We start from the raw sequence: 26063 nt of genomic DNA, 5'->3' as shown, positions 1-26063 counted from the left end.
TGAAGGAGGAGATTTTAATCAACTGGAGAGAACTGTTTGTCAAATCAAAAATCAAAAGGTAATGTTCCTTGGTAATTATCACCCCAATGGTTGACCAACCACAATCTTTTTTTTTTTTATTATTATTATTCTTTTCTACCTAAAGAATGGTGCACTTAAATTTGACCAACGAAGGAATTCATTGTCAAACTTAACTAAAATTTACTTATTTTGGATGGCAAAGGATATTAATGAGTCTTTTTTAGTAAACTTGGTAAGACTACAAATTACTCTATATTTGGAGAGGAGAATCAAACTACTGATCTCATGAAACTTACAACATACGGAACTAATCACTAAGTCACTAACAAGATAGTTCACCCTACTTTGCCAAACATATCCTCCATATAAAAGTCCAACTCACCTCTTTCAATCGGTATTACTATGCTTTATTAATGGTAGAAGGTAGTCTGGTTGGTGAAGAAAACTTGCAAAATAAGCAACACAAGCACATAGCCGTATTCCCCTTTTGGCTCTGCCGTGTTCCATTGTTCATACTTGCCAATGTAAATGTAAATAATTATCATATTAATTACTAAAATAATAGTATTGTTTCAGCATTAGCCTTGTTTATACGATTCTCTATATTCTCTCTTTTCATTGAATTTCTTTAGGACATACACTCCTCTAATATCCAATCCAATCCAAAACTTCTCTCTTTACAAAAATGGGTTCTCTGCTGTTCTTGCTTTTGGTAATTTTTACATTGTGCAATGATGCTGCTGCTGATTGCTCTAATGGAGACTGCATGGTTTGTGTTTTCCACCTCAACTTCTATCTAATCATGCCATCTATTTATGGTTTTTTGTTTTTGTCTTATTGGCTTAAATTAAAATATTTGATCAGCTTCTTGATAATTGCTCCTCCAATGATGACTGTGGAGCTGGGCTCTATTGTTTCTCATGTACGCTTGGATTTTCAGGCTCTAAGTGTGTGAGATCATCCACCACAGATCAATTTTTTTTTTTTTTTTTGGTCTTGCACCACAGATCAATTTAAGCTCATAGTAAGATGCTATTTATCTCTTTAGAATGACTTCGTGATCATTATTCATTTTAGAATAAGAATATTGTGCCATAGAAATAATACTCTAGAATAAATAGTGTCCTAATATATAAATCAGTTTTGGAATGAAGGAAGCACAGAAATAAATATATTAGTCAATTAGTGCAAATTTTTTTAGCATTATTCTTTCATTTTCTCTTTACAGTTTGCTTGTTTTTCTTCATAACATGCATATTGTCGTAAGGTGAAGAAAACCGGAAACTCATGACTATTTATCTTCATCTGTTGTTCATTGTTTGTCTCTCTTTTTTTTTATCCTAACAGAATAACTCTCTTCCATTCAACAAATATGCATATTTAACAACACACAACGCTTTTGCAATTGATGGAGAACCTTCTCAAACAGGAGTTCCTCAAGTAACCATCACTAATCAAGAGGACAGCATAACGCACCAGCTAAGTGTATGCCATTAACTGCTAATAACTTTTTGTACATGCTTGGGCCATCTTTAGTTCCTTTTTGGGACCGTGCCCACAGGGATACAGAGACACAAAAATTTGTACTGTATTGTGTTTGGTTATAGGTAAAATTTTTTAAAAAAGAATGAGGACATGCTACAACACAAGAGTTTTTTTTTTTGTATCCACTGTCCGATCAACCAAACGTCTTGTCCTCTATTTCTATTCAACTATAATGAGTATAATTCATGGGTCACACTTTTTAACCATTTGTGTTATGATTCTTTCTTATTACTAAGCATAGTTTATAAGGTCACAATTTTTGTTTTTCCATCATTGTCTTTCATTTGTAGAATGGAGTTCGGGGACTAATGCTAGGCATGTACGATTTTGATGGAGATGTTTGGTTATGCCATTCATCTCAAGGCCAGTGCCATGACTACACTGCTTTTGTATATAATTGTGTAACTATTTCTCACTAGTTATGTTTTCTTTTTGACCTATTCTAATAAATTAGCACCTTTTTATACTAGTAGGAACCAGCTATAGGTACATTGAAGGAAATTGAAGCTTTCTTATCAGCTAACCCATCAGAAATTGTCACACTCATATTGGAAGATTACATTCATACACAAAACGGATTGAAAAAGGTCTTTAGTGTCGTCGGCCTGAAGAAATTTTGGTTTCCGGTTACCAATATGCCGAGAAACGGCGGCAATTGGTCTCTAGTGAGTGATATGGTTGCTAAAAACCGAAGATTAATTGTGTTCACTTCAGTCAAGTCTAAGGAACAAAGTGAAGGCATTGCTTACCAATGGAATTACATGGTTGAAAATCAGTGTATGAAAAACACCATCTATTATAATTTATAACCCTTTTCATTCTTAACACGTACAATGTTCTTGCTTGATTCCATTCTCAATTTTCAGTTTGGTGATCTTGACTTAATGAGTTCCGCAGATGGAGATGGTGGAAGAAAAACAGGTAGCTGCCCAAACAGGGCAGAATCATCAAATCTTGATGACAAAAGCAAATCCCTAGTGTTGGTTAATTACTTTCGTTCAGTTCCGCTTAAGCCAGTTACTTGTTCAGATAATTCGGCATCTCTTATTGACATGCTGCAAACTTAACATGGTGCCGCCAGCAATCGATGGGCAAATTTCGTTGCCGTTGATTATTACAAGGTAGGGGGAATAGAAATAGTTTCACTTTTTCTCCTCTTCTTTTTTTTTTTAAGTTGTTAAACTACTAATTTTGGGTTATTGAACAGAAGAGTGAAGAAGGAGGATCGTTTCAAGCTGTGGACATGCTAAATGGGAAGCTCTTATGCGGATGTGATAACGTTGATTCTTGCGTGGTAAGTAAAGTGATTAATTCCACTCTTGCTTTCTAAAATCGCAACAGATTAAACATATTGAATCTTTCATTTTCAGGCTGGGACTAGTTCACAAGCTTGCTCACCACATTAGGCAGTGAAACAAAAATTGTCCATTATTGCATGCCATATAGTTCCATTATCAACCTCTACAATTTTTGTGCAAATATACTTTCTCAATATCATATCCTACCAATGCCATTTACCAAGAGAATCTTACACGTCTTTTATTATATAGAAGAAATTAATTCATATACAATCTTAAAAGCAGCTTCCAACATAGACTAACCATATAACTCAAAAAAGTAAGCGCAACCAATTATGGAATTTGTTGGCGTTTGATTTTTGCGTCAGCGAGCCTTTGGATCCATAATCTCAGAGAAAACAGTCCCAGACAAAAACCTATCAGTGTCCTTATTACCATAACTATTATCTCCACTACTACTCATCATACTCACACCACTACTCTTGTTAAAGTCAGAAACTTGCCCAACGCTGGTTCCACTACTAAACATGTCATCACTCTCTTCTCTCTTCTCAACCGCACGATCCTCCTCATCATCACCATCAGGCATCCCAATCCCAATCGCACGGTCACGCTGCTCCGCACTCTCTTGAAGCTGCAACGCAAACTCCAGCATCCAAACGACGTCGTTCATGGACGGCCTCAGCGTTCCATCATCCAACAAACAACTAACAGCAATCTCACCGAACTTCCTCAAACACTCGGGAGCAATAGAGCCTTTCAAAGCGGGGTCCACAATCTGACCCAACGACCCGTTGTTCCAGCAGTGTCTCGCCCAATCAACAAGCGATACCTGTTTCTTCTCAGCCGTACGGATCAGAGGCGGCCTTGCGCATAGTATCTCAAACAACACCACACCAAAAGAGTACACGTCAGACTTCTCCGTTAAACGCTGTCGTTTATAGTACTCCGGATCCAAATACCCAACGCTACCCTTCACTACTGTGCTCACATGGGCTTTAGTATTACCGGTAGGCCCAATTCTCGATAAGCCAAAATCAGAAACCTTAGCCACCCACTTATCATCCAACAAGATATTCGTGGTTTTCACGTCTCGGTGGATGATCGTGTGCTTCGCGCCTGTATGAAGGTAGTGTAGTCCACGCGCTGCACCGATGCAGATCTGTAACCGCTGCTTCCATTTGATGGAAGGGTTTTCGGTGTTGTAGAGATGGTCGCGGAGGGTTCCACGGTCCATGAAATCGTAGACCAGGATCATCTCGTTGCTCTCGTTGCAGTAACCGATTAGCGAAACGAGATGAAGGTGGCGAAGCTGCGAGAGCATCTCGATCTCGTTCATGAACTCGTGTTCTCCCTGCTGGGATCCTGGCTTGAGGCGCTTGATGGCGACGGGGGTGGTTCCGCCGTCGATGTAGCCCTTGTACACGTGGCCGAATCCTCCGGCACCGACGATGAAGAGGTCGTCGAAGTTGTTTGTGGCGGCGCGGATCTCGACGAGGGAGAAGTGGCGGCAGAGATCGGAGGGGAGTGAAGATTTCTGTGTGCTGGTTGACTTGGTCGTGGCGAAGGAGAGTGGGCCCCACTTGGAGGTGTTGTTGGACTTTGAGTCCTTCAGGATAACGCTCGTCTTTGTCTTGTTGCGACGGCTGAGGAGGAAGAAGGCGATAGCAGAGAGCAAAACGACGCCGCATGCTGCGCCCACCACGACACCGATTATAGTCGCCTTGTTGCTGCTCTTTGAGTTGGTTGACTTTGGCGGGTTGCGTTGACCCGGGACACTGGCCAGGTTCGGGTTCGGCCCGGCGAGGCTGTTCGAAGCGGGGTCACTAATCTTGAAGATTTCAAGGCCGTTCAAGAAAGGGTCGCTGTACCATACGAATGATGAAGGATGCATTTGGAGTGAAAGGTTAAACTTGTCTTGAGTAGTCCCTGGGATCGTAACTGCATAGTCTCTCTGTACAGCAATTCCCTTTTGTTTGCTCCATCTTAGAACATTGGCACGGTCCTCCGCCAACTGGCCTGCTATGTAGATGTTGAACACTCTGTCACCGGTTTTATTAATGCTTGGGTCTAGCTCGCAAAAGTGAAGCCTGAGCATGTAGGTGAAGCCAGAATCAACAGGAAACTCCCAGGTCAAATTTATCATTTGGTTGAGAGTTCCATTCTTGCCCATCTCACGTGATGTTCTGTAGAGTTCAATGGGTGCTTCATAATCAGGACTCACAGTGATGTTCATCTTTCCGGTCTCATTAGCGAATAGCATATACAGAGCACTTGGCGTTCTTAAATAATCAGCATCATCTCCTGCCCAATTCCGGAGCATGCCAGTATCAGCTTTAGGTGAGATTGTGTTGCCGCCAACTTTGATTCTGTAGTCTGTCTGCAGGGCGCTACTGTTTTGCATAGTGTATGCGGCGCCTGGCTGACCCACAAATACAACTTGTTGTCCGCTGGGTTCAGTGAAGTAGAGATCAGTGGGCATGGCCACCACTTCAATTCCATTCACAAACGCGTAAGAATTTGGATGGGATGTGTTTGGAGTGAAGGTTAGGTTGATCCTCTGCCCATCATCCACGTTGATTATGTATTCTTTAAAGATGGTGTCCCTGTTTGCAGCATCGGCGTTGAGCGAAGCGTTGAAATCCTTAAGGAGTGTGAAGCCCTCGGATTTGACCGTGAAGAAGGCGTTATTACGGTCAAAGCCAGCGTAAGAAGCAGGGTAGAAGAAGAGACGAACAAATTTTCGGCCAACTGTGACCGGGAAGGAGTAACTGAATTCAGAGTTAGACAAGCGAGCACTGGTATATGGAACTTTGTTCGGAGAAGCTTGTGTGGCTGGTTGAGCAACGATGGTTTTTGTGTCTTGAAGACTTAAGAACTTTGAGTCTATGTCTCCGCTCCATGACCTTTCACCGTCGGAGAAATTGCCAGTTGAGCCACAGTTGACGGTGAAGCTATCAACTGGAACATAAGCTTCAATAGATATGGCCAAGTCCGAGAGGAACAAGAAAGAAAGATAAAGGAGAGTGGATATGGCAGAGGTTATGCTATACGTATAACTCTTCAAGTTCATGGTTGAACAAGGAGAGTCGAGTGTTCAATTGCAGATGAGGTTTGGAGCAAAACGAATCAGGGAAATTATGAAGAATTAATGAGGAGAGACCATTGTTCTGTTTGCTTGGTAGCTGCTAGGAAGAAAGAAAGCTTGAAAAGTATTGGGTGGTGATTTTTGAACAATTGAAAGCAGCCAAGTAGCAAAGTCTACGTGACTCCAGTGAATCAGTGACCCCGTACTTCCGTTATTTGACTTGTTCAACTTTTGAAGAGCAATCATCATCATATATGTCTTCTATTTTGTGTATATTTTTTATTTTTGATATTAAAAATTAGTTAATAAAATATAAAAGAACATACACAAACAAACAATATACAGTAATAAAAATATCATTTCTCAACTTGAAAACGTGTGCAGCTATATATATATATACACCAAACCCTAATAGATTAGATATTATACTAAACTGCTACTATCTAAGGTGATTTGACTTTGTCTGCACGATTAGCACACCCAATTTGATTATCTTTTTTTTTTTTTTTTTTTTTTTGGTTGCAAAAATGGTATCCTCTTGGTCTTGGGCTCTTGGCACATTAATTAACACACCCAATTTGATTTTTTTTTGGCAAAAATGGCATATAAATATATATTATTTTATATAATTTTAATATATATTTTATATGAATAATTAATTTACTATATAATTTTTGTATACATATAATATAGTTAATAAAAAAACATTGTCTAGTATCAAAGGATAATGTGATGAGAGGTTATGCATTTTGTATCTAGTAATTGTAGGCATAAAGTTTCGCATTAATCAATTTATTTATTCTTTTATTATGGCTTTAGTTTTTGTGCATCCACGGTTTCAAAACACAAATTTTATACATACAAATAATTATTTCTTAAATTATGAATATTATTAAATAATTATGTAAAAAATTTTATTGTATCAAAATTTATTACCATTATTATTATATCGTGTTCTTCTTTAATTATTATATGAATATTTTAAATGTGTTAACATCATCCTTCTGGCTCGCACAACTTCTATCTTCTATTAGTGGATGACGCGCGCTTCTCCATTGGATTGTAGTGTTTGGAGCTTGCATCTTGAGACCTTTATTTGTTCAAATAATAATAATAATAATTAAATATTTTTATGAAATGCCGCTCGAGGCTATTTTTTTTGGGTATAGAAATAAAAGTGATGATATATTCTAACATTATAATTTTTGGTATTTTTTAAAATTGTGAAAAGTATATAAATTGAAAGGTCTGATTTTTTTGTATCTCAAATTTTTTAATATAAATCGGACGGTCCGATTTATATACTTCTACAAATCAGACAGTTCGATTTTTATATTTCTAATAAATTGGATGGTCTAATTTTTATTTCTCTAATTAAACAATTCTACATTTAAAAATAACTGAATAACACCCCAACAATTTATATTTTTAAAAAACATAGTTACCACTCCAATATTAAAAACAAAAAGTTCACCCCTCGAAGCATACTTTTACTTTACTGGTATATATACACACGATTCCATTTTATTGTAAAGCCATTTCTTAATGTATTTTATTTAAAGTTAATAATATTTGCAGATACTTTGATTGAGATAATTGGGTTTTTGGGGTGGGGGGTGGGGTGTTGTTTTACAACTCCCTTTAAACAAGGGAACTTTAGTTATAAGCGGTAGTTGGTAATTGAATATTTAGGGTTACTAAAAGTGTTTGTATCTTGTGTCAAGTGTGTACATGTATGTATTGTATAATCATAACAAAATGTTTTTGGTATTAAAATATAGGAAACATTTCAAGTGCACCGGGAAGTACCGGTGCACCAGTTATTTTAACCGTTGATTTCAATTAATATATATTATATATATTTTTTATAATTCAGATCAATGGTTAAAACAACTGGTGCACCGGTACTCCCGGTGCACTTGAAATGTTTCCTAAAATATAATCACAACAAATTTGATTAAATGCAGTAATGCACTTTCTTCCAAATTGGATTATGGTTTGTGGATCATAATAACCGCGGCACATATGCACAAGTCTTTTATTTTTATTTTTTTTGTACAAATGTTATTGCTGATTTTGGTGAGCGTACATGATTATTGATTAATGGGCTCAATCAATGGTCCACGCAGAATATAGATGAAGCAACAAAAGTAGAATGCCCAATTATAAAATAGCAACATTTGATGGAAAAGGAAGCCCAATCATAAAACCCTAACTACACATCTTACTAACTAACTTTGCCTAAATTGAGTAGCACTTCATTTATTTCCTTACTTTTATATTTTAGCATTAATTAAGTGTATTATTTCGATTGAATTAGTACTGCTTTAAGGTAGCATTTGGGGGAAGGATATTGAGAGATGGAAACTCAGGTGCAGTCGACTTTACGTGAAGTTGATAACTAAGAGCCATTAGATGATTTGATTGATTTGACTAAATTTTTATCTAACGGCTCTCGACTATTAACTTCACGTGAAGTCGACTGCACCTGAGTTTTCACCATATTAAAATTGAGATGGAAGGATTGGTGAATCAACGGAGTTATAAATCTCAAAAAAAATAAAAACAAAACAAAGAAAAATAAGATCTTCTCAATATAAGAGATCCAAACAAATCAAAAGATAAAGTTGACATAAGATCGGAAGGAAGTTTTTGTCCCTTCTTTGCTATATGGTCTGCTGCATAATTGGCTTTTCTGAGCGAATGGCTCCATCTCACATTATGAATTTTTCTTGACAAAATTTTAATATCTTCCATCAAAGTAATGCAAGGATGAGTGGAAGGATACCATTCTTTACAAAACTTTATAGCCATAAGTGAATCAGACTCAACAATAATATGTTGCATCCCTTTAGTGATAGCTATCTGAAACCCTTTAATAATACCCCATAATTCTGCATGCATAATTAAACAACTTCCAAGGTTGCAAGAGAAAGCCGAGATGAACCTACCCAAATGATCTCGGAACAAGCCTCTACATGTTGCATTATTGTTATGTATATAAAATGATCCATCTGTGTTGAGCTTAATAAATTTTTCTGGAGGAGATATCCATCTAATAAGACACTCTTGACTCTTCTTTGTAATTTTGAATTTCTTCATTATATTGAGGATCTCCTGTGTTCTTATGTTAACCAACTCATAGATAGTTACTGGATATGAATAAGCTCCTTCAAAGACCCATTTATTGCGGCTATACCAAAGAGATGAGATTGTAACACCAAAACGTGTGGCCCACTCTTTATCCTTTGTCAAGTTACTAATGAGCCAATTCTGAGTAGATAAGTTGAAGAACTCTGGATCACTATTTTGAGAAAATAAAAGTCTCCATGTCTCTTTAGTTAGAGTACAATCTCTAAGCACGTGCATGGTTGATTCTTCAACATCACCACACCTCGGACGATTAAGATTAATTGACAAATACCTTCTTCTCCTTTCCATGTTAGTTATAATGGCTTCGTGAGCAACTAACCAAAAGAAGGCTCTAATTCTTTTCGGACCGCACCAGCTCCATGCCAACTTGAACACTCTATCAGAAGGTGCTTACTCCTCAAGAATAGCGTTATAAGCTATTTTTATAGGTTAAATATTCCATTGGCAGAGGGCGCCCAAGCAACACGATCAGAGTTCTTCCAAGGAGAGGGCGGAGATATGGCTAAGATGCTGCCCACCACTTGCTTCGGGAGATACTCTTGCAGCTTCTTTTCATCCCAATCACCTGAGATAGCAAGAAAATCCATTAGATTTGTATAGTTATCAGTAGGAGTAATTACCTTAGTTGCATGTTAGTCAAATCTCCCAATAATTGGCACCCAGTTGTGCTCCCAAAATCTGATTCGAGATCCATTACCAACTCTCCAAGTTGTATTTTCTGCCACCTTATCCCAAGTTGCACAAATGCCCTTCCACAAATTGAAAGAGTTTCTTTTTCTTGTAATATTGGGTAAAATATCACTTCCACAATTATATTTAGCTCTTATGACTCTTCCCCATAAAGTATCATTTTTTTCAATGAGACCCCAACCTACTTTCATCATAAAAGCATGGATGAGGTCTTTGGCATGACGTATTCCAAGACCACTAGCATTCTTGAGCTTACTAATTTGCTTCCAACTAATAAGGTGGATCTTCTTAACTTGCTCTGTATCACCCCAAAAAATTTTTTTGTATTTTTTGTCAATCAAATTACAAGTAGAAGAAGGCAGATAAGCAATTTGCATAGTATACTAGGAATAAAGGAAATGATAGATTTCACCAGAGTGGTTCTTCTGGCAAGAGATAAATTAGAGGCTTTTCAACCATTGAGTCTGGCATTGATGTTATTAATGATCCCACTATATGTAATATTGCTAACTTTTGTGTGCAGGAGAGGAATTCCTAAGTATTTTTCAAGGTCATCAGTTCTGGTGAAATTAAGAGTGTTGCTAATTTCGCTTCAAACACAATTACCAACATTGTTAGAGAAAAAGATGCGGGTCTTTTTATTATTCACTTTCTGGCTCGAGCTTTGGCAAAAGGCATCAAGAACCTTCTTAATGACTTCAGTTTGATCCATTTTAGCCTCCTCAAAGAGAATAAGATCATCAACAAAGTATAAGTGAGACAAAATTGGTCCACCTTTTTTTATTAAGATGGATTTCCAAAAGTTATGCTCCACAGCTGCATTTATGAGGTGGGACAGCCTTTCCATACAAAGTACAAAAATGTACAGGGATAAGGGGTCGCCTTGACGAATCCCTCTAGACGGCAAGAATTCATCAAGAGCCTTTCCATTTCAAAGCACTCTCATTCTAACAGTGAAAATACAAGCAACAACAAGATCAATGATATGATGGGGTATACCAATATCAAGGAGGTGTCTCTCATGAAGCTCCATTTAAGCCTATTATAAGTCTTTTTTAAATCAATTTTAATTATCATCCATCCTTTGACTTCTTTCTTGTTTCTCATTGAGTGAATAACTTATTGGGTAATTATAATATTATCTGAACTGTGCCTTCCAGAAACAAAACTGCATTGAGTAGAAGAAATCAATTTTTCTATCACTCTTCTCAGACGTCTGGCTAGCAACTTGGTAATAACCTTATAAGAAACATTACACAAACTGATAGGCCTCATTTGTTTGAGAGAGAAAACAGGTTCAAATTTTGAAATCAAAATAATTAGTGTCTTATTTATCTCTCCTACCTTATGAGGGTGAGAGAAGATGTCTTCAACCAATCTGTACAAATAAGTCTCTACCGAATCCCACTTACTTTGATAGAAGACCGCATGTATACCATCCCTCCCTGGAGAATTAATACAGTAAGACGTAGCCATTATTTTTAGAGAATCTCTATCAGTAATCCAATTACCCAAATCATCTTGCAGAGAAGTGATTTTGTTCCTCCTCCTACGCACCATAGTGATACTATGAAAATACTTAGTATTTCTATCACAAAATTCAATTTTCTTGCACCTTGATTTTTGGAACCACAATAATTTCTCCTGTGTGAGAATTTCTTCATATTCCTTCGAAAGATTAGCTTTAAGATTATCCAGAAATTTGTTTATATTTGGTGATTAGAGATTGAAAATTAAATTTTAATTTCTGTTCTTAAAAATTTTAATCCCTTCAATACTTTTACAAAATGAAAATACATGAAACCAAAATTTTAAAAAACGTAGAGTGAAGTTTAACAATAATTTCTTCTAAAAATACCCTCATTCAACCTTTTAAATTTCAATTCTATCCTCCCACAACCACCATCTCCCTTCTCCTCCAACTATCGCCGCCCCATATTTTTCAGCCATTACCGTCCTCCTCTTCGGTAATCGATACAATAGCAAAAAAAGTAAATCTAACACAACTCAACTTTAGTAATCAATACAACACAATAGAAAAGAAAAATAAAACAGAAAAGTGAACTAGAGAAGAACAGTGAATTTTCTGTCATCAACAAAAACGAACAGCGAAACTCATGAATGATGACGGAAGAGGGGGGAAGGGAAAGGGATGGCTAGATTTAGAATTTTTTATTTTTTTAATTAATAAAGATATTTTAGTAATTTCAAATATTTTAATTAATCTCTATTTTTATCTCAAATCAAATAGGATATGAGACATAACTCAATCTTGTGCATTTTACACTAAACACAATACTAAAAGAGTTTAGAACTTATTTCAGTCTCTATCTCTCAATCTCCTGTCTCTCTTTCAAAAGCTACTTATTGTCCGTTTGACGAAATGTGGAATCATTACGATGATCAATCATAACATGTATGAAAGGTGGAAAAAATATGGAAAAGTATAGGAAATTAAGTGTCTAATCAGCTAAGAATTGAACAACTCAATTAATTATAACTATTAATAATTAATTTTAAATTTTTTAAATTCAAAATTCGAATAAAAGAAACTGATAAGCAAACCTAATTAATAACTGTAAAAGCATTTCTCTTCTCTCCCACATTAACCTACACACTCCCAACAACAACACACACAGACCCTTCTCCCTTAACCTCAGGCCCTCTTCGCCGCCCTGCCCTCACCCAATATGACCTCAAGAAGCTCGCCGTTGACAGGGTCGTGGAGTACGTCAAGTCCGGCATAGTCCTCGGCCTCGGCACCGGCTCCACCGCCGCCTTCGTCGTCGCCAAGCTTGGTCATCTCCGCTCCACCGGTCAACTCTCCAACATCATCGGCGTCCCTACCTCCAAACGCACTGAGGAGCAAGCACGCTCCCTTAGAATCCCGCTCTCTGTCATCGACGACAATACTCGCCATCGACGGCATCGACGAGGTGGACTCGACCTCAACCTTGTAAAAAGCCGCGACGACGTTCTTCTCTGCGAGAAGATGGTGGAGGCCATCTTCGACAAGTTCGTTGTGGTAGTCGACGAAACGAAGCTCATGTCAGGGTTCGGCGGTAGTGACCTTGCGATGCCAATGGAGGTGGTGCAGTTCTGCTGGAAGTACAATCTGGTTCAGTTTCAGGAGTTGTTCAAAAAAAAAAAGAGTGGTAGAGCATGGGCTGTTCTTGAACAATTGCAAAAGTATATAAAAAAAAACGTCCATTTAATATGAAAAAAAATCCTAATACTTAACAGAAGAAATATCCAGTTATATTTTGGCAAAAACAATTAGATACCTATAGGATTTAAAACTTTAACTAGTTTGTTATGTTTATTTTTCTTAAATTTTGAATAATTTTTTTATTAGTTTTAAATGATTCTTTTTTCTATGTTTTGTATGTTTTTTTTTAGGATTTGGATGATTCTTTTTATTAGTTTTGGATGATTCTTTTTCCTATATTTTGTATGTTTTTTTTCTTAGAATTTGGATGATTATTTATCTTATGTTTTGGTATTTTTTTTTTGAGTTTCGAAGTTTTTTTGGAAAGAAGAATTAGAGTTTGCGTAATAAATGGTAAAAGTTGAATTAGAGTAAAGGCCCGTCGGGAAGCTTTAAAAGTAAATTTTTTGAGCTTTTGACTTATGAAAAATAGTAGTATTAATGTCTCGTGCAATTTTCAAAACCAAATTGCAGCTTTTTAAGAAGCTATTTAGGAGCTTATAGAGAAGTTAAAAATAATGACTTCTCTCATAATAAATTTTTTTTTATCATATTTCTTTTAAAATAAATACTTTTAGAACTAAAAATCCAAAAATAAAATAATTTATTTATAAACTACTTTTAATATAGTCATTTATTATTTAAACTATTTTTAATTAAGTCGTTTATTCATGTTGGGTCTAAGAAGAGGTAATTAATATATCATTAATTTTGTATTTTTTAAAAAATAAAATCTAAATATTACTAATTAATGATAAAGTACAATTTAAAATTATTTGTTGACTTATTGTTAGGTACATCTGTTGATTTTTTAACGGAATTTAAAAAATATTTATGAGTTAAATCTCAAAGTAATTCCTAAACTTGTACTTGAGTCTTAAAGTGATCCCTGAAGTTAATAATTATTCAAATTTGTCTCCAAAATCGTCTTTCAGAACTCATAGTAATCCCTAAAATAATTTCCGTCCATCTTTACCATTGGAGATGACTGAAATCACGTCATTTTGTATTTAAGAAAACCCTTTTGAGTCCCCTCCCCAACCAGCACTATTCTTCTTCAATTGGGCCTCCAACCTCCAACCCAATCCCAACAACTACTCTCACACGCACCACTGTTACACCGCATAACCGACTCCCTTCTCTCTCACTCCCTCTTCTCCACCGCTCCAACAACCTCCCCGACTCCTTCATTTGCAAATTCATCATTGCTCTCGGCAATCATGGTGATATCAGGGGCGCCATTTACTGGTTCCACAAAGCCAAGAGCTTTTCACATGGCTAATACTTGTTATCCTGTAACGCCGTCTTGGGTGTTCTTGTAAGAGCCAATCGGATCAATTTGTTAAAGTTTATTTTTGACCAGGTTGTGGAGGAGGGTGTATTTGAGCTCGACGTGTTCACTTATACTACCATGATTAGGGGCTTCTACAAAATAGACATGGTCCACAGTGTACTCAAGGTGTTCGATGAAATGCGCTATGCGCCCAATTCGGTTACTTACAACACTTTGATTCACAGGTTTTGTAAGAATGGTGATATGGAGGGTGCCAAGAGGATTTTTGATAGAATAATGAAAGTAGGGGGTCAGAGTTGTAAGCCGGATATGGTGACTTATACCATTTTGATTGATGGATATTCAAAAAAAGGTGAGTTCTGCGAAGCTTTGGAGTGTATGGAGGAGATGGTAAAATAGGGTTGTCATCCAAATGTGTTCATTTATAATGCGTTGATTGAAGGCCTTTGCTTGGATGAGAATGTGGACGAGGCCATGAAGATGATGATTAGGATGCGGTTGAATGGTTTAGAAGACAATGTTATCACAAACACCAGCATCATGAATGATTTTTGCATTGTGGGGAGGTCTAAAGAAGCTATCATGCATTTGAAGAAAATGGACGTCGTTTCATTCCTCTCTAATGATAAGGATAGACAGAAATTATTTTAGGAACCACTATGAGTCTCAGAAAACAATTTTAGGGACGAATTTGAGTAATTATTAATTTCAGAGTTCACTTTAAAACTCGAGTGTAAATTTAGGGACTACTGTGAGATTTAACTCAATATTTATCGTATTAAGTTATAACGCAGACTTACGTCTTATTACTACCGCGTGAACCTTTTACCTTAATTAGTTCAGCAATAATAACATTAATGGTTCATGTTTTGTATATCACTGCCTCTGGAATTAACACACATTGGCTAGCTAGGTCAATTTTGAAATTGAAGAGTTAGATTAGAGCAGAATCGTGTGAAGTGCAAAGTGTGGAGTAGTCTTGTTTAATTTGCAGTTGCCTCGTGTAATTTGCACATATTGACCAAGCTTCCGTGGATTGCGCGGTTAAGCGAAAATATTTTGTACAACAAAACATGTATGAATACTTCTAGTTTCTAAGTCAACCATGACACAAAGACCTTCAAAACTACTATTCAGACAAAAGAATCATTTTTATCCCGAATGTTTAGAATAAGTGTACTTAATGTTGTCACTAATGTCTCAATGTTATACCATCATTACCTCAATAAAAAATTATTAATGAGGGTGATCTCATATATGATATATGTGACAAACTTTTAATTTGGTGTGCAATCTGCTGGCTTGAATATATATTTAAAATATTATTTATTTTTTAAAATTCAATCTTTAGTCAATTTTTTTAAAAATGTATTATTATTTAGTTAATTTAAAATACATATTTTTACATACTAATTATTTAAAAAATTAAAAAAATTATTTATTATTTATTTTTTTTTATAAAAATTAAATAATAAACAATATTTAAAAGATATATATATATATATATATATATATATATATTCACGTTATCTTGTTTAGGATCATCATGTTATACAAGGCCTACTTACCCAAACAGCTAAACCACATCAAAGAATGGAACAGTTACCAAATATTACCAACCACATCTACCATTTTGTGCCATGAATTTACTAAATACATTTTAATATTAGTTAAAAATATTATATTTTGCATATCTAAAAATAAAATATTTATAGATATATAATAAAAATGGAATTTAATTTAAATATTAAAATAAGAATCACACTAAAATTAATTTATAGGTGGTAAAGTAAGTTTGACATAGCATTATCCTTTATCATCATGGGAATTTCCCCCTTGTTTGCAATCCTAATAGGTCCCCACTTGACTTTGATATATATCTTCACTTCATCTCTAAGATATATATAATTTCATCATGGCCCTTAGCTTCTATAGTTCTGTCTCTCCATCTAATGAATAGTTTCCGAATTCATCTTGATTAAAGCAACCAAACTGGTTGAGTATAAGACTATAAGACATTAATTGTGGACCCCCTTTTACTCTATAATTCCAAGATATAATTCTACATCGCCTAAAGTACCTTTTCACTTCACAAGAAAGCTTCTATACCATGTCAAAAAGTATTTGTTGTTCACCTCTGACATTTCTCTTAGGTCGGGTGAACTATTTTCTCCCTTTTATCTAACTCTCTTTTTTCCCCATTATTTAAATACAGGTAAAGACTGAAATTTTCAACCATCTCTAAAATCATAGTCCAAATAATGTGTTTTTAGTGTTAAATAAGTAACAATTATATGAGAGAGACACGCTATAGTTTCAAAGAGAATTTATATTTATTTTTTTTAAAAAATCACTAATTAAAATATCAAGTTTGATTTCGTTTAGATTTTAAAATGATATTAGGAATAAAGACGAGATCACGAGAGACACCCAAGTCTCTTTAATTTATATTTTTTCTATTTTATTTTTAGTATCTTTTGTAAAACAACATTTATTATTCTCTTTTTAAAGTTCTAAAACAAAACATAAAAACCTAAAACATAAGATAAACATACCTTAAAAGCCAAAAAATAAAAAAGGAGTAATATAAAACATTTTAAAAATATTACGTATATACTAAAAATAATGATCGTATATTTTTTTTATATAAATACATATTTTATTTCACACACTTTTAATATTTATTTTATATTTTAACGTGTATGTTATAGGTGGCCGATTTAATGACTACAATTTCATGTATTAATTTAAAAATATTTAAACCAATTTAGATTGTACATTTAATAATTTATTGATTAAGAACAAACTTTTAAAGAAACTTAAATCTATAATAAATTGATTTTGGCCTACAAAATTAAAGATACCTTAAAAAACAAAAAAAAAAAAGTAAAAATATTGATATATATATCCTAATATTGCATATTTATGAAATCTTAAATGTTTCTTCAATTCCTTCCTTATTTATAGCAGCACACAAAGAAAGAGTCCTTTCCCCAACTACTTTTCCCTAACCTGATTTTTGCTTAAACAGATTATCACCAAAGGGAAAGGTAAAATGGCAAGAATAGCTCCAATGTGGTTCTTGCTTCTGAATTTGTCTTGTTTCTTTCTAACTCATCATACTTCTTATGGTGAGAACTTGTATATTCCAAGAAGAAGGACCAATATTATTTCTCATGGCAATCATCATGAAGCTATGGTTAGAATGAAGGCATTATTTAAGGCCTCTCTTATTAGCCATGACTCAATTGCTTCACCACCATCTTCCTTCTCACCTTCTCCTTCTCCTCTTCCATTACAAGTAAGTCACAATTAATCATAACACTTTAAATCTCTTCAATTTCTCTGCCACAATGTAAGCCATTTAAAGCCTTAAGTTACTTTATGACAAATTACACTACTCTCTCATTAATTTATTATGTTTAAGGAAAGTTAGTGTCACATTTAGTAGTATCTAAATATTATTTGATGGTTTAATTTGGTGTTAGTGTAGGATCAGAAGAAACCACATGTGTACCTTGTGACATCATATGGTGCTGATCCAACAGGAAATTCGGACAGTACTGAAGCTATTCTTGAAGCCATTGGAGATGCAACGAAAGTTCCAAGTCAATGGTCCTTGATGAAGGGCATAAAAGACCTTGGTGGTGCCCAGATTGATCTTCAGGGTGGAAATTACATTATTAGCAAACCATTGAAGATGCCAGTGGGGGTTGGAAACCTTATGGTATGCTTAATGTTTTAATTTCTTCATTCATTCATTCATTCAACAAGATGCAACATTTTCTTTTCTTTGAATAGAAAACACAACTACTTCAATTGAATTTATAGTCCATTGATCAACGGCATGAAAAATATCTTCCTTCCACGAAATAGAACCTATTTTTTTGACACGTGGCACCACTTTAGAGTTTAGACGAACCAATAGTTTACTCTTTTTTTAATCCTAATGGTGAAACAGTTGGTCTAACAAAGAGCTAAGACAAAGGAAAAATTTTAAGATATTTACATTTTAAATTTACGGTTGGAAGTAAATCAAACTCATGAACTCACTCAAAGAAAATAATTTATTATGAATTAAACCAACATGTGATACATTTAATGGACAAAAATTTCAAGAAAATACTCTCAAAGAACATGCCACCCTAATTTTACGAAAATCAAGGGAAAATTATTTGTATTTTCCCCTCCTTTGTAAGTCATTATAATTAGGTCACAAAAAGAGCTGAAATTCAATGAAGAGAAAAGGACAATTGTCCTGACCTTTTGTTCCACGAACATTTTCGTCCCTGACTATTAAAAGATATTTTTAAGTTATTGACTTTTACAAAACTTGGACGGATCAGTCCTTGACGGAGGCATTTGAATGGATCAGTCCCTGACGGAAGTATTTGGACGGAGGGACTGATCCGTCCAAGTTTTGTGAAGGTCAAGGACTTAAAACTATTTTTCAATAGTTAGGGACAAAAATGTCAGCGGGACAAAAGGTCAGGACCTATTTGTCCTTTTCTCTTCAATGAATAACTTTGATGTTAACTCTTGTGTTGGAAACAGATACATGGAGGAACCATAAGAGCCTCAAACACTTTTCCAAATAACGGACACCTCATAGATCTGTCAACTTCAAGTGAAACCAAGAAAAGTTCAACTTCACCATCCTACAACTATGAGTTCATAACATTCAAGAACCTCTTGTTGGACTCAAACTTTAGAGGAGGGGGCATTTCCGTAATTAACTCACTCAGAATCAACATAGAAAATTGTTACATAACACATTTCACAACCACCGGAATTTTAGTCCAAGGCGGCCACGAAACCTACATAACAAACTCATTCCTTGGCCAGCACGTCACCGCCGGTGGCGACAAAGACGAACGCCATTTCTCCGGCACCGGAATAAGCCTTCATGGGAACGACAATGCCGTCACGGACGTGGTAATTTTCTCTGCCGAGATTGGAATAATGGTAACCGGTCAAGCCAACACTTTTTCCGGCGTGCATTGTTACAATAAGGCGGCGGGTTTCGGCGGCACCGGGATTTATTTGAAGCTACCGAGTTTAACACAAACTAGGATTGTGAATTCTTACATGGATTACACTAACATTGTTGCTGAAGACCCTGTCCAAATTCTCATTTCTAGTAGCTTCTTCCTTGGAGATGCAAATGTTGTGTTGAAATCTATCAAAGGCGTTGCCAATGGTGTTACAATTGTTGATAACATGTTCTCCGGATCGAATAGCGGAGTAGAAATCGTGAAGCTGGACGAATCGAATTGTCGTTTCGATAAAATCGAACAGGTTTTAGTTGATGGAAATATTGTTGATGGTATGAATTTGAAGGCGACGGCTGCGAAGATTTCTGTGCATGGGAATGGAACATTATGGAAAGCTGATTTTAACGATGTTCTTCTTTTTCGCAACCGAATTAATCATGTTCAGTACTCGTTAAGTGCCACGGGGAACACGTTCCCGAATCATGCTCTAAGGAATGTGTCTGAGAATTGTGTTGTGATTGAAACAAGTGAGGTTGTATCTGGTAGTGTTTTTGTCACGGTGGATCAAGGTGTTGCAACTTGAACAATTCAGCTGTACGAGTGGTCACTTCACTTCCGTTTGAGCAAATATCGTGGATTGAATCCAGTCTTATATGCAGGAACTCATTAGCCGCAAACTCTTAAATAGAGCTTAAATTCAGGACGGATTAATCTTTAGGTGTTGTGTTAGAAAATACTGTAATTTTTTTTACAATGATAGTAAAAATGTAAAATATCAGTCACAATTAATTAGATTGGTAACATATGCGAATTTTGTTATATTGATATAAGAATAATTAAGAGTTTTATCTTTTTCAATTTAGAGAGCAGGATCGAATTCATGCATCAACATACAAAAAAAAGAGTTTACGTATAGACATTTTTTCAGGTATAGGGATTTTAGATTATTACTAAATTATTGTAAGTGGTGAAGAAATATTGAATAGCATGTAATTGTCATCAGCTTGGGTCAAAAAATGGGACTTGGTTTGCATAATGGTGTACATCTTTTGGGCTTCTTTTTCTCTCCTTGTTAAGTCTTCTGCTCACGAGAAACTTTCCCTTCCCATGTGAAACTCTTCTAGAAGCTATAGGAATTATTCTTGGTGACCAATGACCATACAAATATATTTTAACTGAAACATTAACCAAATCGGGCATCAAATATTTATCAAATTATATAATCCCATTAGGTAACCATCAGGGATCCAACTAACTCCTACCAACTTCTATTGGACTGGACGCAAAGCTCATTAAAAAAATCCGCTCCATTTATACTCCTCTTAATCCTAATTCCAAAAAAAAAAACATACAGCCGTCTCACTTTCTTACTCCGCACGCCATCACCCGCACCGTCAACCTCCATCACAGATCATGTCCGCGCCGCCGTCACCTCCTCTAAGGCTGCCGCGAACGAACCATCGCGTCGTGTTACTTTCGCTGCAAAGACGTCGTATGCCTCTTCCGCCGCGCTGCATAGTCTTCCACTCCATTGCCACCGCGTCGTTGCGCCGCGCCGTCTACCTCTTCCGTCACGTCGCATCTCAACTGTCTCCTCCGTGACGCCGCGTCTCTTCCTCTTCCTCCATAGTGTCTTGCCTCCTCATCCTCTTCCATTACGCCGTCGAGTCACGTCCCATCCTCCAAAGATTAGTGGATGTTGTTTCTTCGATTTACTAAAAGTTCCTTTTATTCGGGATTGGATGTTTCTTTTATTAGAGATTGGATGTTTTTCGTCCCTACATCAGCGATGTGAACGGCGTTCTGCACGGCAAGACAATGGTCTGTGCGACAAGAATGGTGGCGCACTACTTGACGGACCACACGCGCAACTCACGCAAGAAATCCGGCGAGAACAACGACACACCACGGAGGCAGCAATGCGACAGTCTGTGTGGCAGGAATGGTGGTGCACTGCAGCGGCAGCGAAGCGGTGGTCTGCCCAAGAGAGAACACCGACGCTATAAAAGAAAAGGTTGATGGCACTGTGTTTAGGGAGTGGTTAATTTACCAATTCCTTATTATTCAAAAACGTAATAAATGTCAATTAATCAAATTCTGATTTTAAAAAATAATTTAAAATTAATTAATATTAGATAAAATTATTTAAAGTTGGTTGATTTAGGAGTTGGTTCTTAAACTTTCTCTTAAATTTACTCTCAATCTGTTGTGCAATTAAAGAGGAAAAAAAAAAGGAAAAACACAATTAATGATCAACCAAAATAGTTGAATTATAATTGAAGCAAGGTTGCAAGATCCGGAGCAGTCAATAAACTGGTAAAGTTACTGATTTACTGATTCATTAGTTCGACTGAAGTTCAACCGGTTTAATTAAATATTAAATAAAATTATTAAAAAATCTATATATAATTTCAACCTATAATCTTTTATTAATGGAGCTGAGATGTTCTGAGTTTCATGCTTTCTAAGACCAAAAGAAATAACTTGATAAGAGAGTTTTCAACTAAACAAAGACACTTTTCATCACAAATCATAATCAACAACAACATAAAATTAATCCAAAAAATTAATAAATTATTCCAAAATCATTCTAATAAAAAACAACTCAGAATCATTATAATCAATAAAAACAAAATAAAAAAATAAAAAACAGCAACTCATAATCGTTACAATCAACAAAATAAAAAAAGAATGCAATAGCAACAAAAGTTCTGTCTGACAATTAGACTCCAAAATCAACAAAAATAGCAATTCAGAATCTGAGAATCATTATAATCAACTCCAGTTTCATAAACATCGGCAATTCAGCAATAACAAATTCTTTCTAGAAAATTTAACAAAATAAGCAAAAATTAACAAAATTAGTAACTAGAATGACAAACTCTAAATCAGCAACTCAATTATTAACAACAATAAACCAACAAACGTAGAGGAGATGACGAGGAGATGGCGACACTGGCGAATACAGTATTATCAAAATCCAAGTCACAGTGCTTACTGGCGGCGAGGAGGAATGGGAGTGACGGCGACGACAGAGGAGACGACGACACCGGCGAACACAGAGAAAGAGCTCGAACAGAGGAGATGACGATGGCCACAGAGCTTCCACCCGATGGCGAGGGAGCTTCCTACAATGGTGACACAGCTTCCTAGGACGGCGACGGAGCTTTCTACGATGGCAACATAGCTCCTGCGACGACAACGGAGCTTCCGCACGCGACGCCTCTATCCGGCAGAGACGAGTTTGGCGATGACAACGAAGCGGGGCTGCGGGGCGAGGCTACGGGGCTGGGGGCTAGGGTTTCTTTTTTTTATTAAGTGAAAAATGGCGCCATTTGGGAGGGGTTTTTCCAAACCGGAAATCCTTTAAAAAATCGGCCAGTTCTGACGATTCATCACTTAACCGTCGGTTCGACTAGTTCTATAACCAATTTTTTACCAGACGGTTTATGAGTTATCCCGGTTGAACTGATATGTCCGGTTTGATTTTTAGAACTATAGATTGAAAAGTCAGGCGGTCATACCCAAGTGTTGATCAATCTTCTTTAATTTTTCTTTGTCTTCTTATCAATCAAAACCACTCTTAACTTTAAATTAGGGTTAAGTACGATTTTGGTCCCTAAGATATAGGCCGAAATTTTTTTTTGTTCCCAACCTTTTCTTGCATACAAAGTTATTCCTAAGGTTTAACTTAGTTTTAAAATCGTCATTTTTACCAAAATTTTAAATTTTATTCTCAAATTACCTTTAACTAAAAAAATTTACTAAATGAAAAAGGAAAAAAAAAAACAGACGAAGAAATAACGTGGAAGGGAAGAAGAACTGGGGGGGGGGAAGAAGAAGAAGAAGAAGAAGGGGAAAGGAAAGGGAAGAAGAAGGGGCAGCTCCCACTCCGGCGTGGTCTTCTCCCTCGGTTGCTCTCTCCCGAACTTGCTGTCTTCATCGTCCTTCTTCTTGCTAAACTCAACGGCGATGGTTTGGCAACAGCGTTAGAAGTTCGGCGATGGCTCTCTCCCGAACTCGCTGTCTTCATCATCCTTCTTGGTGAACTTAACAGCGGTTGTTTGGCAATGACGTTAGAATCTCGGTGATAGTGCAGCGGCCCCCTTCTCCTTCTTCGATCTGTTCTCCCTCTCTGCCCTTTCTCGCTCACACTCTCTCATCTCCCTCATGGTGCTTGATGGCGACTACTCCACGCCGCTGCTTAGGGTTCCAATTCTGCTTCTATTTCTGATTTACATTGTTAATCATATTGATTATGATTTTGTTAATCTATTGTTTTGAATTCTGATTCTATTAATCCATTGTTAATCACATTGTTTCCAATTCTGATTCTGTTTTTGATTTTGTTAATCCATTATTCTTCTACTTCTGTTTCTTCTGCTTCTGTTTTTGATGCTTCAGATTTTGTTTATGTTTGTGTTGTTATTTCTTTTTTCAATTATGCTTCTGCTTCTTTTTTCAATTCTGTTTTTGCTTCTGATGTTGCTTCTGTTTTCTACTTCCTGTTGATGCTATGAATTGGAAATATTTTTCCATTCATGCTTGTTGATTTATTAATTATGTTGTTCTTTGAAATGCAAATTCTGTTGTTCATTCTGCTTCATTTCTGCTTGTTGATTTAAAACTTCCATTGTTGTTTGCTGTTTCCTTCTTTGTGGGTTTCGTTTTGAAACTTTCATTGTTGGAGAGTAGTTCCAATGGAGATTGCCACTGAACTGGTTGCTAGAGATATTGAGGTTGAGGTTGAAATTTGTTGTTCGTCTTTATTTTCTTTATGATTCTTTGAAAAAGAGAGAAAGAAAGAAGGGAGGGGGAGTGGGAGAGAAGCCGAGAAGCAGAGTAGGATCGAGAGGGACAGGTGAGTGAGATGGTGATAGGGTGAAGTGAGGGTATAATTGTCCGAATGATGATTTTAAAACCAAGTTGGACCTTAGGGACGATTTTGTATGCAAAAAAAAGTTGGGGACGAAAAAAAATTTTTGGCCTATACCTTAGAAACCAAAATCGTACTTAACCCTTTAAATTAACATGCTTTATAATGGAAAGAGATAAATTATACCCTCCCTTTAAATTAAGCTATTTTGGATGGAGCTATATCTAAGGGCATCAAATAAGCCCAAAAAAAGAGATAAATTGAAATGGATTTAGACACTTTTTCTCTATTCATACCATTTAAACCTCACTAGTAAAAACAATTCCTTTAGACACCAATATATTCTTAATTTTGTTGGAAAAACAACCATTGTATTCATAAAAATTTTGTAAACGCTGACAAAAGTACCCATCAAATAAAGAAAGTAATGTTATACTCATGAAAGATGGGTTTCGTGTGACAAAAGTACCCAAACACTAATTTTTTGTTGACATTCTAATAAAATTTTCAAATTATCCCACTCTTTATCTTTAACCTCAACTCCACTACCATATCTCTTCAATTCCAAACGTTTATCTTCTTTCTCTCGCTTCCAATTCTCCTCCTCTTCTTATTTCAAATTCCGACACAAATTAAACCTCCTCTTCAAACACCACAACCTTAATCTACAAAGGTTGCACCAATCAAAAGCTTCAAGACCCATCTGGCACCGCCTCTTAGAACCTAAAACTCTCTTGAACGCACTTGTCATACAGTCCTCGCAGAAGAACTTCGCTGCCAGCCGTCGTCGGAGCCTACCAATGCAGAGACGGCCTAACAAACTCCGACCGCTATGACTGTGAGAGCAAGATCCCAAACATGCTCGGAAAAACTCTGCGACGGTGATGTGCCAGCGGCGAGGATCCAGCTAAGTGGGTGTTACCTGAGGTACGAGGTTGTCAGATTTAAAGAGGTGCCGAAGACGCAGCTTCTTTACAACGTTTGCAGTTCAAAGGAAATGAAGAACGATGGTGATGTTGGGTTTGAAGAGAAGAGAGACTCGGCATTTGAGATGGTAGAGGATGGTGTGAAGGGTAATCATGGTAATTTGTTCTATACTGGGAGTTATCAGATGGCTGTGAAAGTTTGGAATTTAAAGAAGAAGAGATGGTAAGGTTTGGGTAATTTGAAAACTTTATTAAAAGATCAACAAAAAATTAGGGTTTGGATACTTTTGTTATATGGAATTCATCTTTCATAGATATGACGTTTGTTTTCTTATTTGATTGGTACTTTTGTCAGTATTTACAAAATTCATAAATACAAATGATTATTTTTCCTAAGTTTTTCTATTAAATTTAGAAGCTTTTGCATAATTTATTTTTTACAATATATAAATTAGGAAATAGATATTGTCATTCATATCTTAATAATACTATTTCATTTTTTTATGAATTTATATAAATATATAATATAAAAAATTCACAGTGATATAATCAAAAATAAAAATGACATTGTTAGTTTCTATCAATTATTTTTTATAAATAAACACATTATACAAATAATATAATAATACAAATAAAACAGTTTAGTTAATATGTATCTTAAAGACTGTTGAGTTAAGAAATTAATTAATAGAATTGATGATGACAAACATTTTATTAGTGGGCTAATCACCCAATTAGTTTTGATTATTCTTGATAAGTGATGCAGGCTAAAAACAAGTGTTACAGCATCCCAACATCAAACAAAAGATTTATGCTAATGGGATGAATGGTAAGTAAAAATAAAGACAAGTCCAAGTCATTCATCTCAAGCAAAATTTCTTCAAAGAAGCAAGGCAAGGCACCAACGGGTTGTTTAATGGAAAACCAATCCAAGCCCGTATCCATCCCACAAAGCTTCTCTTGTAAGATT

The 26063-nt window shown here is 35.8% G+C and overlaps 3 protein-coding genes and 3 pseudogenes across 7 annotated transcripts; 5 read left to right on the top strand and 1 right to left on the bottom strand.

Annotated features, from left to right (window-relative positions):
• Positions 1-290: 290 nt before the first annotated feature.
• LOC107622765 (PI-PLC X domain-containing protein At5g67130-like) lies at positions 291-6319 on the top strand. 4 transcript variants are annotated; one of them, XM_088484729.1, is made up of 6 exons: positions 291-551; positions 1369-1506; positions 2040-2343; positions 2464-2687; positions 2777-2860; positions 2937-6319. In XM_088484729.1, the coding sequence occupies exons 1-4, from the start codon at positions 435-437 to the stop codon at positions 2631-2633; spliced, it is 729 nt and encodes a 242-aa protein (XP_088340855.1). In that variant the 5' UTR covers positions 291-434; the 3' UTR covers positions 2634-2687; positions 2777-2860; positions 2937-6319. The 4 variants fall into 4 exon arrangements, with proteins under 4 accessions (XP_088340855.1, XP_088340860.1, XP_088340852.1 ...); XM_088484734.1 differs by having other exon boundaries at positions 2433-2687; positions 2937-6213; XM_088484726.1 differs by having other exon boundaries at positions 293-551; positions 2774-2860.
• Positions 3080-5937, bottom strand: LOC107622764 (receptor-like protein kinase FERONIA). 2 transcript variants are annotated; one of them, XM_088484720.1, is made up of 2 exons: positions 5672-5767; positions 3080-4890 (listed from the first exon to the last, which is right to left on the bottom strand). In XM_088484720.1, the coding sequence occupies exons 1-2, from the start codon at positions 5765-5767 to the stop codon at positions 3229-3231; spliced, it is 1758 nt and encodes a 585-aa protein (XP_088340846.1). In that variant the 3' UTR covers positions 3080-3228. The 2 variants fall into 2 exon arrangements, with proteins under 2 accessions (XP_088340846.1, XP_016180270.1); XM_016324784.3 differs by having other exon boundaries at positions 3080-5937.
• Positions 6320-12194: 5875 nt separating the features above from the next.
• Positions 12195-13015, top strand: LOC110268495 (putative ribose-5-phosphate isomerase 3, chloroplastic pseudogene; annotated as a pseudogene).
• Positions 13016-13674: 659 nt separating this feature from the next.
• LOC148581977 (pentatricopeptide repeat-containing protein At2g17525, mitochondrial-like) lies at positions 13675-15090 on the top strand (annotated as a pseudogene).
• A 2179-nt stretch (positions 15091-17269) lies between these two features.
• Positions 17270-20171, top strand: LOC107621903 (polygalacturonase QRT3-like). Its single transcript, XM_016323877.3, has 3 exons — positions 17270-17598; positions 17791-18024; positions 18852-20171. Exons 1-3 carry the CDS (start codon positions 17353-17355, stop codon positions 19872-19874), a joined length of 1503 nt encoding a protein of 500 aa, XP_016179363.1. The 5' UTR covers positions 17270-17352; the 3' UTR covers positions 19875-20171.
• A 2066-nt stretch (positions 20172-22237) lies between these two features.
• Positions 22238-25320, top strand: LOC148581976 (plasmodesmata-located protein 1-like; annotated as a pseudogene).
• The last annotated feature ends 743 nt before the right edge of the window (positions 25321-26063 follow it).

Source organism: Arachis ipaensis, chromosome B10 (assembly GCF_059453495.1).
Source record: "Arachis ipaensis isolate K30076 ecotype BB chromosome B10, ASM5945349v1, whole genome shotgun sequence".
Taxonomy (NCBI): domain Eukaryota; kingdom Viridiplantae; phylum Streptophyta; class Magnoliopsida; order Fabales; family Fabaceae; genus Arachis; species Arachis ipaensis.
The sequence above is the reverse complement of the archived record's forward strand: the minus strand, read 5'-3'. Positions and strand labels throughout refer to the sequence as shown.